This window comes from Podarcis liolepis, assembly GCF_965112155.1.
Source record: "Podarcis liolepis genome assembly, chromosome: 5".
Classification (NCBI taxonomy): domain Eukaryota; kingdom Metazoa; phylum Chordata; class Lepidosauria; order Squamata; family Lacertidae; genus Podarcis; species Podarcis liolepis.
Genome location: NC_139556.1, coordinates 42,086,994 through 42,105,820, shown reverse-complemented (window position 1 = coordinate 42,105,820; position 18,827 = coordinate 42,086,994). Strand labels below are relative to the sequence as shown.

Below are 18,827 nucleotides of genomic sequence, written 5' to 3'. Positions count from 1 at the left end.
CAGCCTGTCAGAATAGTGACATGTTTCATAATTTAGATCTCTAGGGAACACCACTGGCTCCTTGTGCACTTTCAAGTGGTACCAGAGTGCCTAGTAAAAATAATAGTTGGAAATGCTGAAGAACCAGAGGTTGTTTTTTTCCTGTTTGCTGAAAAAGAACCCACTTCTCTGTGTGTATTTAAACTATAAAAAGACTGAGGAGAAAGTATCCAGTTTGCTTCTTCAGCTGTGCAGCAGCAGCTTCAAACAACAACAAAATCCTTGCTATAGGCTCCAAATTATGCATTATGCATAATTATAAACAATGATCAAATTTCATATAGGTATACTAGATGCTGGGGAGTAATACAGTTTTATACCATCTACCCAGTTAATAATTTAGAATGCTATGTTTATTTTAAAGTGGGTGCTGAACATCATTTACAACTACTGCAAATCTGAGGGATGCTCCACATTAAACCCCTCCTTTTAAATAATTGTGAAATGAGTTAGACTAAAGTAGAGACAGATGTTTCAGTGCTGATTTTCCTCCCCCCTGTTGCCCTGGGAGACAGATGCTTTGAACACAGAGAATGAAATATGGAACAACAAAACGCACCACAGTCTGAACAGGTTGCATCTCAGGGTATACTGAATTTCAAGATTTGGCTGGCTTTGCTGCCAAAGCAGAATCTACAGCAGAATCCCTGGTTTCGTGGGAACTTTGGATGTGAAACTGTTGGCTCTTCACCTTCAGTTTTTAAAACAAGAAGTTAAAAGTGTGGGTTGCAGAAGCAGGTGACTACATTTGAATGCTCAGTTCTAAACATCCTACCACCATTGCCTAATATTTTATTGAGCTATTTGAATAAGTTGATGATGTGTAATGGCATAAAACAGAATTCTGGGGCATTTAAACATAATCTTCACTTTGCATTGGAAGAAAAATTAGTGTGGTTACTTCTGGCTCTTGCCTAGTAAAATATGTTAAATTTCTAGTTGAGCTTCAGTGCATTCTATGCATCCTTGTCCCTCATCAAATGATATTTCATTGCAAAGCTGTTTTATTCATTAGATTGAATAAAAGTAATAATTTCCAGTTTATACATATTAATCCAGTATTCATTACAAAATAAAGCATTCACATCTATCGTAAGATATTTAACCTTTATTGGTTTAGCCCTCTGGCCTTCCAAAGATGGGAAAAGGGAATAGTTTTCTATTGCCATCTACTGGAGAGAGGCAAGAATAATTTCTAAAACTTCCCTTAATGATGCAGTAGGTAAGCTCAAGGATCTTGGGATCAATCTTTTTTACAATTTGGTCAAATTTTACCAGTTTACCATTAGAGGAATAAATCTCGCGTATGTTATCTGGTTATTTTATTATAACACATTAAATCATTTTATCAATCAGAAACAACAAAGAGTCTTGGAGACTTACAACCGTTATTATGCATTTAAGGTGCCACAAGAATCTCTGGTTGTGGCACTCAGGTGGGTAGCTTGCTTTTATTTTCAGAAAGGTAACCAATTTATACCAGCTGCTATTCAAATTTTTCAAGCTAAAGTGTCATCCCAAATACTTTTTGGGATCCCAATATGAATACAAGCATATAATAGTGATTTAGATAAGATACAGTCAAGTTTCTTGAGATGTATTCTGAGGCTCCCAAGTCCAATCAAGTAAGGGGCAATGTGTGCAGAACTAGGTATACACACAATGGAATATTGGGTGTAGGCTAGCACTATAAAATACTGTGGTTGCGTTGCCATTTCCATTGCCAACCTTTGAGTCGGCTCTCTGACTTAAGGATTCTTATAAATCCAGATGGTTTCAGCTCTTACATAGCAAAATCAGATCTATCGGTATTGACTTGGAACTCTTGCATAATTCAAGTGAGCAATCAATTTATTGCAATATTCAAATCCGATTAAGGGACACTGAAAAACAAAACATCAAGCCAGCTGTAAATAAAATTTGCTCCCCCAGGTTCTATGGTTTAAGTACACCAGATAACAGGGTCACTTATATTTCAAAATTAATAACTGCAGTCCAACGCAGGGCCTTTATGTTAGCCCAACTAACGTTTCCCCCTCAGCTTCTGTCAAGGGCAGATATTTAAACATCCCCAGAAATGATAGACATTGCAGATGTTCTTTGAATGTGCCAGACACAGGAGAACATATTCTTTTCTACTGTCTATTGTACAACCAGCTACGCAAATGCAAGCTACCTCCTTTTTTGGGTATCTAACATCACGGCACAATGAAAATATCAAATTCTATCTGTATGACATTAACCTGGAAGTAACTGCAAGGGTGGCTGAGTTTTTATCAATAGTATCTCATAGAGTGGTGAATGGCACTATTTAGCAGGAAGAAATTCCAATGAAAATCCTCGTTGTTACATATTTTTACATGGCTGTTTATTTGTATATATTTCAAATTTTTATATATGGATGTTTTATGATAGCCTTTATTTGTAATGCCTAATAAAGGTTTGGTGAAGAAGATGGTTATGTATTTAAGGTGCAACAAGACTCTCTGGTTACGACTGGACATAATGCTAAATGGTTTATTGTTATGGGAATGAGCCCAGGTAAGTCTCTGCCATGCATGCCTCCCCCTTCCTTCTCTCCAAAAAGGAGATTAGAACATTTTACCCTAAACTGTGGTTGATCTTAGTCAGTGGTGTGAGATCAGTGGACTAGTGGGACTAGGCTAGTCCCCCTGGTGCTTCCTTCCCAAAGCCCAGGAAACTTCTGCCCAGCTTAGAGAAGGAGGTGCGATGTTCACACCCCCTTGCAAGCTGGCACCTCTGGCCCTAATTGTTCCCCTACGAAAAAATTCACCACATGCCACTGATCTTAGCTATGGTTTACTGGAATAAACCAGCTTCATAAACCAAGGTTTGAAGTTGGATTGTTTCATTAAAACAACTTAAAGCTAACCAAAGTTTGTCCATATCTGGACAAAAGGGCAAATTGTTATTTGTAAAAAAGAGAAAGAAAAAAAGAGGAAGCTTTCAGTGTCCTCCTAGTGGCTATGTTGAAGGAAGAAGGAAGGGGAACCCAAAGTTTGCCTGAGCTCATTGCCATAGTGATAAACTGCAGTTTATCATTACATTCAAATGTAATTCAAATGTTTTTGCTGCAACTGACTTGCATGACTACTTACCGTACCTGGAAATCTTATCTATTGAGATGCAAAGTCCATTTAGCTTCACTACATGTGGCAACTGTTTTCTTTTCCTTTAAATATTGGAAATTTTCAAACAGTATCCACTCCTCCCGTCTTAAGGTGAAATGCTGGGACTAAATTTGAAAAGACCTCTTCTGTAAATAAGACTAAACTCTGAAGAATAACTCTTCGGACACATTTGCAAGTTGTTCACATGCCAAACCCAGAAGCAATTGCACCATCAATGGACATCTGGATGAAGCAGAAGGATGCAAGTCACTGAGCGAAGGGAACCTTCATTGCAGTTTCATCAATTTTATCTCATTCCCAAAACTGCAGAAAAGTGGGCAGCATTTCTTTGAACTACTTAAATAACAGCAGGGTTGCTGAAGATTTCACAAACATGGAAGGATGCATATACCGAGTGTTTTACACAGAGTAGACCCACACTGAAATTAATGAACAGGATTAAATTAATTATTTCTGGATTGAATCAAACAGACCTCATCCCCCCAAGTCATTATATGATTTTAGTATTAAACATCTTTGCTAAATTAACATCAGTATTTTTTTTAAAAAAATACATTTGGCCGTAATGTCCAATTTTTGATATGCATTCTATTTCCAAATGGATACATTGCACTGTATTTCTGTGATTTCTGTATTTCTGCACTGTTTCCTATCCAGGAAGCCCTACCCAGTGAAACTGCTAAAGCTGGCTAAACAACTCCAAAATGTGCTCAATTGTCTTCACATGTTTGCTCCGAGACCACCTCTGGTCCGCAGAAACTCCTGTGAGACTAATCTTTCTCCCTCAGGAAAACTGACCTTGGAAATCCTGTTTTTAGCTCCAGTCTCATGTAATCTGCTACTGCATAATGACGAACTCTCAGTACCGAAACAAAGACCACAACTGCTTACTATAGACTGAAAATTAATTTTATTGTGTGTTATGTTTGTGCATTTCAGATGGTCCTGTCTCTGTAGGAATGAGTATGGATATAGCAAGCATTGACACAATATCGGAAATAAACATGGTATAGTAGTATTTTCTTTTCTTTTCTTACTTCATATTGTATTAAGTATAACAGAAAACTCTTTCGTTCTCCTTTTGCTTCCAGCATCTCTGCTAGACTTTCAGAATAAGGAACAAATATCATTTAAAAAAACAAAACGAAACACCTCACTAAAAGACTTTGGGGCAACATGGCCATTCTAATTCATACTGCTAAGCTTGAATCCAGTGCTGTGCGAGAACAGCATTTCACTCACAAAAGGCATGTAGCGAGTTGCCTTTGAGAACCTATCCCTTTTGAAACTGCTATGAGTTAATAATAGTTGTTGTTTCCATACATATAGCAGATCAAACAAAAGGGGTATGTGTGCTATAATGTATTTAGTTAGCTGTCTGTTTTAAACTGTGCTCTCTTCCCAGGATTACACAGCTACCATATTCCTAAGACAACGATGGACTGATGAACGCCTTTGTTTTGAGGGTAACAAGAGCTTAAGCTTAGATGGCCGCCTTGTGGAGATGCTTTGGGTACCAGACACCTTTATAGTGGACTCAAAAAAGTCTTTTCTTCATGATATCACAGTTGAAAACCGTCTAATAAGAATATATCCCAATGGAACAGTCCTTTATGCCATAAGGTATGCTCATTGCCCAAAGAGTGCTTTTTCAAAGAGCCCTTCTGGGATTGATTAGAATGAATTGTGACTGTTTTAAGTGGATCCTCTTTCACCAGCTACGTTGCTGATAATCATTATACTAGACCAGATAGATTCCTGATCCAGCTATTTGTTCCATACTTTCAGAGCTGCTCTCCCCTCCATCACAGTTAACGGGAAAGCTTGCTTGTGGGAGAGCTGTATCAGTTCTGTGCCAAATGTTCACCTAGAGGCTTTCACCATCCCTCGCTCACCTCTTTTCAAGTTCAGATGTTCACTGTCTCATCAGTAAATCCTCTGGCACCATCTTTTTAAAAGGAAGAAAACAGGGATTGCTTCATGTTGCATATGTGAAGCCAACAATATGGGATTACATAGCCAGTGTGATGATGATTGACAATGTCACATGGCCAGTAAGATCTGACTAGCTGATAATGTCATGAAGGCAGTTCATAGCGAGGACTGTGTTGCCTTGCCATCCTTCTCACTTTGATGGCCAGAGCAGATGAATTGAAATATTATAAACTATTTTCAAATTTTGTTTCTGTACAATTGGGGTAACCTTTTTCAGGATCTAAAAAGGGAAGAGAAGCAATTCCAATTGAAGCGCTTAATCTTTATCTATCTATCTAGTAAATCCCAATTCAACTAATTTAAAAATACATTTACTATAGACAAAAAGCAAAGCAACATAGAAAGGGAAATGAAGCCAGGGACAAACAGGAAAATATGCTGTTGTTTCAATTGCGCAAACACAAGCAGTTACAGTATATCAGCCTTTCCCAACCTGGTGCCCTCATCATTCCAGGGCATTCTCCACACTTGCTGGGTCTCCTGAGGCTGTAATCCAAAACTTTTGGTGAGCACCAAGTTGGGAGAAGCTGCAGTAGGGTGCTGAGACAAAGGGAGATGATGGTGACTGTACTGTAATTTTGCATGGTTTCTATTTTATTTATTCCATTTATATACCACCTTTCACTTCCAAGGAGCTCAAGGTGGTGGACGTGGTTCTCCCCCTCCCCATTCGATCCCCCAAAATAACCCTGTGAGGCAGGTTAGACAGAGAAGGAGTGACGGGCCCAAGGTCACCCAATGATTTGAACCCTGGTCTCCCAGGTCAGAGTCCAGCACATTGTGAGGTGGGCCCAAGAGACAGGGTCTTCAGCAGTAGTGCCATCATTGTGAAATGCCCTCCCAGTGAAGATCTATCAGGCTTCCTCCAGATGTGAGTTGAATACACTTTTATTCTGGGTGAAGCCTCCCAGAGTCCCTGGGGTAACCTAGGCAGCATGCATTATTTATTATTATATTATTATTATTACTACTACAAACCTTTGATGTTAAATATTTCTTCTGTTTTTTAGGCTGCTGCTTACGCCTTTTAACTTACAATACTGCCGTTTTCTTACCTTCATGCACTGCATTTGTTTTTAACCATTTTTGTTTTCCACCGTCTCATTTTTGCTAAGATTCAGAATGAAGTGGGGTGTAAAGGAGTTAATAATTTCACATCTTTATTCCCTAGCTGCCTTTTGACAAAAAACATCAGCCGATCTTTCCCCCCTAGCCATATGTTTTGCCTTTTTTAAAAAAAGCTCAAATAAGTAGGATAATTTGTTTCTATTTTCAGTGCTCAGTATGATGCATGGATGGTAACCATCTGTACTTTGCTTTTAAAGGATAACTACAACAGTTGCCTGTAGTATGGATTTGACTAAATACCCTATGGACAAACAGACGTGCACCTTGCAACTGGAAAGCTGTAAGTGATTTTATTACCTCTAACAAAGAGAGGGGCAGGGGGCAGGGAAGGGAGCCCATTTGCAGGGACACTGGAGAGAGGGTGCTCCAGAGGAAGCTCCCAGGTAGTGCTAGGCTGCAATCCTAAGCCCACTTACCTGAGAGAAAGCACCATTGAATTCAATAGGACGGTGTCGTGGGCTAGCTGGATGCTGAGACGTGGTGGAAAGCAGCAGATGGGGAACCCCTAGGGGAAAGATGTCTCAGAGCCAGCGGATTAGTGGTGGAACGACATAGAGGGAGAAGAGGGAGCAGACTGGGAGGAGGTGATGTCCGAAGCGGAAGAGGCAACAGGGTTTAGTGGGGCAGAGTGGTTTAAAATCGGAAGCCGAAGTGGAGGCTGGAGAGGAGTGGGGGCAAGCTGCTGAAGAAGCCATGGAGTCCCCCCGCTCCTGCTGTGACCAGCTCCCCTGGTCTCCAAGGCCATGGAGAGGATGGAAGAGGGTGGAGGAAAGAGAGACAAGGTGAAGGAGCCTCAGGTGGATGGGGGAAGGAGTCTTGGAGAGTAGTGGGGAGGCGGGACTTTCTGTCCTCAGAAATGCCTTATTGGGGCAAGATCTACAGGGAAGAGTTGCTGCGATCACTAGGCCTGCAGAGTTTGGGTTTCTTTGGGTTAACTTCGCTGGCGCTGGGTGTTTTATTGCTGGCCTGCTCCTTGACAGCAGGATTTCAGCAGCTCTAGAATAATTAGTTGAGGCAGGATTTAGAAGTTAAAACCTCTGCAGCTGAGGCTCAGCGTTCAAAAATATGCCTCTAGGTACCAGTTGCCAGAGAGAAACAGTGGGAGAGAACTCCTGTGCTCAGGTCCTGCTGGTGGGCTTTCACTGGCCAATGTGAGAGCAGAATGCTGGACTAGACAGGCCTTTGGTCTGCTCCAGCAGGGCTCTGCTCTTCTCTTAATGAGTGGCAGCCGTGTAGGGCTCCCACCCACTGAAATATTTCCATGTCAGTGCAAAGCCTCCACAGGAGCAGATGTGGAAAGTATCTGGTGAGATCTAAGCAGCCGGCATGATTGCCTCTAGCATACAGAAGTACTTCAGCTGGACCTCTGACCACACAGAAGAGGTTGCTCAGCTGCACAGTAATAAAACATGCATTGGGCCTGAGAATCTGTGCGTATATAGAAAATGTACTTGTTTCTTTCCTGTTGCTGGGTGCCTTGATAATTCCAACATTTCAAATGAAAACTACTGTATCTCACTAGCCTGATGTTTTATGGTTTCTAACCCATGTAGGTTCTGAAGAGGCTGAGATAGGGTTGGATAGACTCATCGGTATCTGGTTCATACCAGTTTTGCATGGGGACAGGACTAACTATAATCTAATGTACTGATGCACGGTGGCAAAAATATCTGATGCTACCATCCTGCAGCCAAAACAAGCCAGAGTTTGGCTTCTTGTGATTTCTGAACCCGGGCTCATGCTTTGCTTCCTCCCCCCCCCCAAAAAAAAAACATGAGCAGCAAGGTAAGGACAAATATTAGCAACCACTTGTGGGTTTGTATGAAGCAAAGCAAAGCAAAGCAAAGCAAAGCAAAGCAAAGCAAAGCAAAGCAAAGCAAAGCAAACCAAACCAAACCAAGAGCTCAGGTTTGGAGCACATGACAAGCCAGACCCTGGCTTGCTTTGTCTGCAGCAACATCCAGAAGCGACACCATGGGAGCTTTGGGGCAGTATGCAGAAGCACGCTGCTCAGTCACCTTAAACGTGAGTTTGTTACAAACTAGGGTTTCGTATGGCATGCAAGCAAAGCCACGGAAGTGCTCTTCAGCCCTCCTGTTCTGTCATCTGGCCAGCTTGAGAAGAGGCTTCCCGGTTTGTTAGATCAGTTTTCTATGATACCAAAACAGGGACACTATGGTTTAAGCGCTGCCTAAAGTCCTGGTTTCCAAACAATACATTAAAACCATAGTTTGGCTTCTAGGCACACCTAAACCACAGGTTTCAGGTTTAGATTCTATGGGAAACTTTAAGTCATTGCATAAGAGAGGAGGAGGGAGTGTTTGAGCTCATTGCTTGTAGTGGTTAAGAGCGGTAGATTCGTAATCTGGTGAACTGGATTCGTGTCTCCGCTCCTCCACATGCAGCTGCTGGGTGACTTTGGGCCAGTCACACTTCTTTGAAGTCTCTCAGCCCCACTCACCTCACAGAGTGTTTGTTGTGGGGGAGGAAGGGAAAGGAGATTGTTGGCCGCTTTGAGACTCCTTCGGGTAGTGATAAAGCAGGATATCAAATCCAAACTCCTCCTCCTCTTCTTTCTGTTCTAACAAAGCACAGACAGTTGGGAGCCATGGTATAACGCCTCAACCAGGCCTTAGAATGTCTCAAGAAATGCGAGGTTATAAGAAAAAGGGGATTACAGCTGTAAAAGATAAGTAATAGAAAAGAACAAGAGAAAATTACATAATTTTAAGAGGGAGGATTTGCTGAAACAATTTTGGAAACAGGGATGCAGTCGGTGAAGTAGGGTAAAGGGTCTGAAATTATACTTGTGTGTTTATGTCTTTGTTTGTTTGTATTGTGTATGGTTTGTGTTTATATAAATGTTGAAAAACCAATAAAAATTTTATAAAAAAACAAAACAAAATATACAGAGGAAAACCACACACACACACACAAAAAAAAATAGAATGTCTAAAGAAATGTTGTAGACAAATAAGACTGAATAAATATTTAAATCAGAAGAGCAATTCCTTGCAATTCCTTGCTCGGTTTCATACAGAATTCTTTGGCATATTTTCATACACATAAGGCAAATTTGTGTATCTGACTGCATACCCTCCAACACTTCTCCTATTCCATAACAACAAACAAACAACATTTATACCCCACGCATTTGACTGGGTTGCCCCAGCCACTCGGGTGGTTCAGGGAGGTCAGACAACTATATCCTCCAACATTTCTTTATTGAAAATAGGGATGTTCTAAGGAAAAGCAACACATCCTGGGATGAAATCAGGAACTGGGCCAGCTTCTGTAAATCTAGGACTGTCCCTGGAAAACAGACGCTTGGAGGGTCTGTGATTGGCAAGGCCAGTGCTCACATTTCAGCCTTTACAGTCAGGCAAAGTTATTACAAATGCAGTTCTTGACTGCCACTCTCTGCACAGCCAGGCTGCCTAAATCCCATTAATAAATCTGTGCAGGATTATAGCCACAAAGGCAAATTCTCTCCACCTCTCCAAATAGTCTCAGTTCAAGACTTCTGACCATTTAAAATATCTGTGCTTCAAGCTACATTTCTCTTCTTCTATAAAGCTGTGCCCTAGTCTTGTACAGCAATCTATGTTTTCCATGTCTTCTGTCTGAAAGCATCTGAATGTGCCGGCTTAGTCTTAACTTCTGACACCATTCATGCAAGCAAAACTCAATTGCACAATTATTCACAAAGTGGGCCACACATTCATTTTCTAAAACTGAGCAAATATTTGTTGACTTTATTCTAACAGAATTGGCCCTATTATAGCTGTTAGAACCTCCAAACCAACATTAGATCCCTCCAGGGAACATGAAGTTTATAGGGGAAATAAAATGATCCTGATGTTCCCCCTTAAAATAAAAAGCTGTGGTATTGCCTAGTTTGATAAACATAGCCTAGTGGGGGATAAAATAAATGTCCAGAATAAAAAATGCTTCCAGTGTTAGAGAGGTGGATAAAATACAGTTTCTGTTGTGTAGGTTACATGCTCAGTTATGACTAGACTACATCATCGTAAGCTACTTCTCACAGATGACCCAGCCAAATATTCACTCTGAATCAGGATCCCATATACAGTATTCTAAATTTCTCTTAACTTACTGTATTTCGTGATGAATTGGAATCTTTAGTCACAATATTGAAAGAGAAAAACGTTTTTAAAGGCTTTTTTAAATTCTAAGTTGAGTCATGGTGGGAGCAAGTCTCAAAAAAAGTGTGTGCCAGGGGAGTGGCAAGGGCATTGAAAGGGTGGGTCAGAGGGAAACTTATTCCAAACTTTGTTTAGCTTGGTCATGTGACCTAGTAACTCAGCAGAATTTATAATAGTCAAAAGAGTGCTGCAAGCCAAACACTATTTATTTGCTGCCCCTCATCCTAAGGTCCTAGGACAGGTTACAGCATTAAAACGCAGTATTAAAAACAGTCAAAACAAATGTTCCCCCCCCCCCCGCACTCGGGCTGGCTCAGCCAGCATTAACCCTGCTCCTGAGCGGAGTTTGGAACAGAGGTAAATTACACTAGCATAATTTATCCCAATGTAAATTATGCTGGCTTCCTAAAATTTGGATTGATTTTGTTATTCGGTGAGGCTTGCATAGAAACAGTGTTTGATGGATTGCACCATATTCAGTTTGCAATGTTTGCAATCTTTTTTTATACTATTAAGTGATGTACTGTGTATTTACATACACCATTTGCCCCCCCCCCCATTTAAAAGGTATTTTTATACAGCTTTACAAGGCGAAATGACAACCTCCCTCAAGGTGGTTTACAGGGAGGTGGTGGAGAACTCCATAATAAAATTTAAAATATAGAGAACAATGAACTGAAATTAGTAGCATAAATAAAAATCCCTCCCCAGGTGAGAACTGTAGTAAAAAACAGTAAAAAAAAAAGTGGAAAGAGTTACAATTATGACTTTAAAGAGATACAAATCAACAAAGCCCTGTATTTATGCATTTCCCCCAGGAAGCAAAATAGATAAATAAATCCTTATGCACCTGAAAACAAAGGGTTTCTGAATGATACCATCTGCCATTCAACAAGCACACAAGTGTCTCTGGAATGAATGAAGGAAAAACATAGCCATGCAATAAAAATGGATCACATGACATTTGTTGCTCACTTTCTAGGGTAGGAGAATCAAGATCAGAAATGACTGAGCCATCTATAATGATCCAGTCCATATTTGTGTGGCATGTCCACCCTTCTTGGTTCAGTTTGAACAGTTGTTGGATAAATAGTGCTGTCTTCTCAAAATAAGCTGCAAATATCAGTGTGCCCTTGTCAAAACAGTCAATATGAATACGCAAAGGTTTCTAGCACCAAAAAAAAAAAGCAAACAAACCCTTGTTAACTGGAAATAATGTGTACATCTGGAGGAAAACAAGTAATATTGCCAAAGGACTCTCAATTAGAAGCAGATTATAACAGACTTTTGGAAAAGAGTAATGGCAACATTTGTAGCCGCTGAGTGCAGGATTTAGCAAACAGCCTCAGGATTGCAGACTTGATTGCAGTAATGGCCGTTATGACAGCCAGTTCCTAGAATGGCAGCAATAAACTAGAATAACCTCTACGGAAATTTCACACAATTTCATATTGCCTTAATATGCGCATAAGGACTGAACCTAGTTGAAAGGAACAGTTGTGTGGGCTGTTTTGGGAAGGATTAAATGCACCCTCTTAATTCTTCCCTTGCCATGTTGATCACACCTGTATTGCAGGTGTGACCTTCTCTTCCTTTCAGGATCTAAGCTATGGAGACAATTACTGAGGCATCCTCAGGGACAATTTTTAAAAAAATATGCACATTTATACTATCAATAACTATAACACTCTTGATTACAAGATCTGTTGCAGGTGTAACAGATTTGTAACAAACACAAATTATAATTATCCCTGCAAAAGCCTCAATAGCATACCATTCATCTTCTTTAGATACTAGAAGCAATGGAATAGGAATCATTACAATCAGTGTCCAGATGGCATCATTCTCTCCATACCTTTCACACTGGATTTGTAGAGAGAGAGAGTGTTCTCTTTCTTCCTTAAGCAGCAGGTAAGGCGGTGGTGATAGAATAGAACATGGAAGGGAAAGCCACCAGTGTGTGTGTGCATAAATAAAATACACACTTGACAGTGTGCCCACACAAACAGGTGCAGAAAAATATTATCACTCCCCTTTTCATTTCTAAATATTCAGTTAACCTGAAACAGGCTTTTAAGGTATAAAAATAAGATGGGTCTGAAATTCCACCAGTGTGAAGAGAAAGAAACTAGGAAGCCCTTCTAACAGCAGCAACAAAAATCACTGAGTATGTTCTGCTCCAAAATACTCCTTCCTTCTATGTCCTGAACCCCTGGGCCTACCTGTCCACAAGTCAGTATGTCCAGTCCAAAGTCCAAAGCCCGGGGGTCAACCATACAAGCAAAGCCCAAAGTCCAGGAAATGCAGTCCAGGGTCAATCCAAGTAGGGAAGTCTGAGGTCCCCCACTCAGGAGACCTCCCAGAGTCAAATTCAAAGCATAGCCCTGCAGAGGCCCAGGAGCATCCAGGCCAAAGTCCATCAACAAGGGCAGTTGAGCAGACACAGCACCTCAGCTCTGCTTCCTTTTCATACTTTGCAGGCTGATTGAAGCATCTGGGCTTGATGAGGCATGTGACCCTCACCTGCTCAGAGTCTACTCCAGCTGAGAAATCACATCCCTCCTTCCAGAGCCAACGAGCTCCACCTGGCCAGCTGGGGAGCTGGGCTAGGGGCCCTTGCCTGCCTCAGCCTCCTAGAGCACCACTCCTGCTGTTCACTATGCCTCAGAGGCCACCATGTTCATGGGGACAGGGGGCCCTCTGGCTCTGAGGATGGGTCCTGCCACTCTGGTTACTGTATACTGTCCTACATGCCCTCACCATCTGTCACCCTGTGAGTACTGCCTTCTCCATTCCCAGCTTGCCCTGGTGTGTCCTAGTCCCGGCTACCCCCCTCGCCAGGATCCTCTTCCTCCTCACTGCCATCCTGCCAGTTCATGGCATTCTAGAACTTAAAGGCCATACACATTAAACAGCAGGAGATTCCCATGCAGACACAACCTTATCTGGAAGGAAAGCTTCTGACACCAATTATCTGAACTGGGTTTATGGCACAGACTGTGCATGGACATGCCGGCTTCTCAGAGATCAGAGTTGTCAGAATATCTTCAGTGTAGCTTCTGTGAAGGACGAGGAAACGGTTGGTTTAGCAGCGATTAACAGGTGGAAAGGACGGAAGTAGCCAGGGGACAGACCAACATGGAAGAGGTTCAGCATCATCTACACTGGCTTGGTCATATCCACAGAATGGAAGATGGCAGGATTCCCTTCAAGGATGTGCTCTACAGGGAGCTGGCTTCAAGCACCAGGCCTGTTGGCAGATCAACTCTGCATTCCAAAGATGTCTGCAAACATGACATGAAGGCTGGCAACATCAACCTCACTATGTGGAAATCCCTTGCAGATGACTGCAGTGCCTGGAGACAGTCAGGTCATGCATCCATAGCAGTGACCAGAGGAGGAATGACCACTGAGAGGAGTGCAGAGAGGAGAAATGCTGTGGTGCATCTGCAGCGGGACAACCAGATGCCTTCATCTGCCCTGGCTGTAACAAAACATGTCTCTCCTGTATCAGTCTCTGCAGCCACAACAGGTGCTATAACCTTCCAACAGTTTGACTGCACTGACAAAGGCACACTCCTCCATTGTCTCCTGACACAGACGTATGCCAACAACAATCCTAGGGGCAAGAGATGATGGCAATGATTTCCCCACCCTTCACCCTAAGGTCCTTGGCTGGGATACAACAATTAAAACAGAACCTTAACAATACTATGGCACAGGGAACAGGCAGAGAAATGGGAAGTTGAAAGAAGGGGTGATATAAATATTAAAATATTTTAGAAGTTTGCCTGGCCAGATAGCCACTTAAATTCTGGAAACTTTGTGAAGGAATGGAATGCTATTCCTAAGTCTGGTCTAATAACTCATTTATTTAAAATGGGCAGAGGAAATAGGATAATGAGGCAAGGAGGAGATATTGAGAGAGGGAGCCATGGAACAGGGGCTTAATTTGGAGCACAGGGTCACCAGTAAGCTAATGGCACACAGTTCTAGCTCTCCATTCCATTGGAATCAGAAGAGAATGTGGAGGTGTTGGAGTTTGGCAGCAGTGATTGACTGGATGGGGTGAATATACTGAGGCTGAACCCCGAAAAGATGGAAGTGCTGGGGCGGGGAAATGAGGTTTGGCTATCCCATGTACTGATTTGCACCAACTAGCCAATTCTTTGGATTCTAGTAGCCTGACACCTGTCTCCTGCCTTTTCCAAGGAGAGTTCTGAAAAGAAGGAATTTCACATTGCTTGTGTGCCTAAAATTGCCTTTGCAGCCACAAAGGGAATTAATAAAATTACAAATCAGTATTTATTTTCGCAGCAGAATATCCTGTAAATCCCCTCATTATTCAGCTTTCCCTTGCTCTTTAGAATGCAGAGAGGGCTTACTGAAGCCAAATGGATGAGTAGCTCTCTCTTTAGTCTTCCAGGGCTTCAGGGAAATTCTTTGCTCTCCTTTGGCTATTTGCACAGTTGGGCGGGTGGGCGGGCTGAAACTGAAACATTTTATAATCTGTTTGATGTGACACTTCAAGCTGTTTCGCACATCAGCGTAAATGTCATTGTGCTGCAGACCTCAGTATACATCGCAGGACACCAAGCAGCAGTATTGATATTCGTGTTCATAACTAACATTTGCTGCAGCAACCGTTTGTATATACACTGCAGGGAAATGTGTGAAGACTGGGCAGTATTTTCAGAGGCCAATATAACAATATGACCTCCTTTGCAGTTGCCTGAATGGATAGCTTTCAGTGGGAAGTATTTCACTGTGAGCTTTACAGGATCAACTCTCACAACACAATGGGGGAAGAATTTCAGTTTAGTTCACGTTTACAGGTGAACTTACGTGAGTCACACTTTCTGAAACAATGCAGAACTGAAACAGAGCCATCTTTTGAAAGTTGTACCTCTCCAAATTTTGCAATGCAGTTCTCAAGCCAAGTAATGTGTTCAAATCTATATATACTAGGGTAAGGTGTGCATGCATTAGTGAAAATAACATACAAAACCACATTCTATTTTTTGGGGGGGAACACTTTGCAAAAATGTGTATACGAGGCATTCCCACTAAAATGCTGATGAATTTTCATCAGGATATATATATATATATATATATATATATATATATATATATATATTCTAAAAAGTTGTACTCTGATGTAGAAATGTGGAGAACCAAATTTAAGATTGGGAAAGTGAGAAACTAAGAGAAACCAAAATGGACGTACTTGCCCAGCCCTTCTCTCACAACATAGTGTTTGCATTGTCAGCGCAGGAGCCTACCTTTCTTCACTTCACAAAGTTACTAGCAGAGCAATCCTATATTCAGGATTTGACAGAAGTCATGATTTGCCCCCAGAACTCAAGGCATGCCTCCAGCGTAAAACATACACTGATAACACCAGCAGAACACTCCCCCCCCCCCGTGTAGCTGTTTTGCTGGTGAAGAGACACTAGCATTCTGGCCGATTCATATGGGAGGGGGATGTTTAGATCTACCCTTTCTTACCGTGCAGAGTAGAGTGCCAGCCTGTATGATTTTACACGTATTAAAAAGAAGTGTAAACTGACCTCTGGATCTGTGCATTTTAAGTTTAGTTATATTATTTCTAAGTGAATGTTGCATTCATACGCGAATTTAGACAGATAGCCACACAAGCTCTTTCAGATGGTCTTTAAATGAAATATCTCCATTTAAGGTGAGGGATGGGGAGTTTAAGCTGTGAAGATGAATTTTGGATTTAAAAATGGAAACAATTTGTTGTGCAGCTGTGTGAAGCATGGAATATTTAGAAGCTGAGGTCTATTTCTTGATTTTTGTTTTCCTGTTGTGTATTTCCTAGGCATTTACTAAAATCCTAAAGTCTAGGATTCTCTGGGAAACCAGTAAATGAAGTGAAATTAACAGAAGCTTTGCCAGAAAATAGAAGACATATACATATATGGACACAAACACATTTTCTATATTTAGTAAAATTCCTCTCTTCTTCTCTTCCCAGGGGGTTATAACATAAATGATGTCATGTTTTACTGGACAAGGGGAAATGATTCTGTTAAAGGCTTAGAAACCCTTCGATTGGCGCAGTACACAGTAGAAGACCACTATACCTCTAGTTCTGAAGCTGTCTATGAAACAGGTAGGTAACTCTTCAAGAGTTCATTTACAGTCATAAAATCCTACTTACTTCCTGACCTTTCTGTCTTTCCAGTTCACTTCAATAAAGCTAGCTGGGAATGGTCTGAAGGCAGATGATGATGCTCACTTTCTTTCTCATATTCTATACCTTAAAAAAGAAGAAGAAGAACCCAGAATGGCCAACAGCATATAAAACACAGCAATTAACAGATGTCACAGCATTAAAACAGAATAAAAATATAATAGTAAAATACATGAAATAGTGAGATGCTGCCGCTGAAACTAAGCAGGTTTGGATCTGGCCAGTGTCTGGATGGTAGACTGGATGGGAATCCTTTATATGCCACCTTGAGTTTATTAAAGAAATTTAGGATGATGATGATGATGATGAATTTAAAAAACTTGGCTGTGCTGCTGGACCTTGACTGCTTGACTAAAAACCTTTATTGTATACCAAGTCTTCTGAATCCTATGCAAGCCCACTCAAATGTCCTGCTGAGTTCAAGGGGGCTTACTCCCAAGTAAATGTATATAGGATTACAGTCTCTGTTAGCAGAGAACATCTGTATAAAACTTTCAAGCCAAGAAGAATACCCTCCAAAAAACCAAAAAAAACCAAACCAGTAAAACTAATTGAAATAAATTAAGCACATTAAACAATAGAAGCCCGACTAAATAAACATGTCTTTAAAGCTCATTTAAATGCTGAAATTGGTGAGATTCGGCAGGCAGCTGATTCTATCCTCTGGGGGCCACCACCAAGAATGTTCTCCCTGCAGGGCCCGCTACTCTGTTAGATGATGGGACCATTAATAGGTTCTCTGAGCTGCATCTTCTGCAAATCCTGGTTCTCACAGTTGCTCACAGTTGAAGGCTTTCAGGTCCACTCCCCCCCCCCGATTGCATGCCTCAGTCTGATAAGAACAGTCCAAAGCACTGAATTATTATTATTATTTTCCTTCTGGATGCTGCACACATTTGCTCTTCCACAGAAGACAGAGCTTCTTTTACATACCATCCCAGCTATTACATTTGTGATTCACAACTCAATAATATGCTTCTGCATTTAAGTTTCAATCAACGTGCATTGTGCCATTTTTATTTTATATTCTGGTTTCTGCTCAGATCATATAAATCTTTTGCCTTCCACTAAAGATTTTTATTTGAGAGCATCATTGACTAAGGAAACATCATGACTCGAAGTCCTAACTCACATTAAAACAGCAAATGCCTATAAATAGGTATAAAAATACAGATCTCCACTAGCAGACTTCATGTTCAGACAGTATCTTGCTTCTTACATAAGTGGCATCTGTTTGCTTTCCTCACTGCTTCCACTGCTGGCTAGCCATCGTGCTCAAAGAAGGCTAATGATTCCATATTGCTGCTCTGCCCAGAGAGAAAGCAGAACCTGTTTGCTCATCAGAAAATAAAATACATGTTCACTTCTGAATGTTTCAGGGAGAGAATATGTAAACAACGCAAAGAAAAGCAAAGTGCAGGCCATTGTTCTCATTTATATAGGATTATATTTTCTAACAATAAATGAAATATAGCCAGGATTTTAAAAAATATATAAGGATGTGCAAATAATATCAATTCATTTCATTGTTTCCTTTGGTGGCTTGATTAATTTCCATGCTTTTTTTCCAGCCATTTTCTTCACTGTGTGCCTGATTGGAATGGGGGAGAGAGGGGGGGGGAAGGTTGTATTTATTTATTTATTTATTTATTTATTTATTTAAATCATTTCCCATTAATTTCAGTAGGCAAATCTTATTTCACATTTCACATTTTTTTTTTACAATCAGATGAAATTTGCAGGGTGGTAGTCCTTCCTTGAGCAGACATAGGCCCCAGAGGAGCAACTTGTACCTGCTTTGCTGTATCTCCAGGCTTTTAGGCAGCTTACAGGGGCATGGGTGCCGTCTGCCCTGGGTGTCATCCCTGAGCGGGTGACAAAATGGCACACCGCGGGGAGCGGCACTTACTGTAGGCCTGGCCCAAGCCACATGTCTTTCCTGGGAGTTATGCGGTGCCCAAAATGGCAGCATGGGGCTTGCGTCTGCCAGGCAGACTCTGTGGGCAGCTCACTGCGGCATTCCCCTGTGTCAGGGCTGAGTCAGTACATTCGTGTTCCCCGGATGTGGGAGAGAACTTCAGGGTAGAAGAAGAGGACGCTGTGCCTGAGGGAGAGGGAGCTGGAGGAGCT

At 41.4% G+C, this 18,827-nt stretch overlaps 1 protein-coding gene across 1 annotated transcript in view; it reads left to right on the top strand.

Moving 5' to 3' along the window:
• The window catches only part of LOC310708126 (gamma-aminobutyric acid receptor subunit pi-like), a 43,562-nt gene that overhangs the window by 15,961 nt on the left and 8,774 nt on the right, over positions 1-18,827 (top strand). The window contains exons 4-7 of the mRNA XM_083505997.1: positions 4,131-4,198; positions 4,597-4,814; positions 6,512-6,594; positions 16,479-16,616. Of these exons, the coding sequence (XP_083362123.1) occupies positions 4,131-4,198; positions 4,597-4,814; positions 6,512-6,594; positions 16,479-16,616 (507 nt within the window). The remainder of the gene's footprint in view (positions 1-4,130; positions 4,199-4,596; positions 4,815-6,511; positions 6,595-16,478; positions 16,617-18,827) is intronic.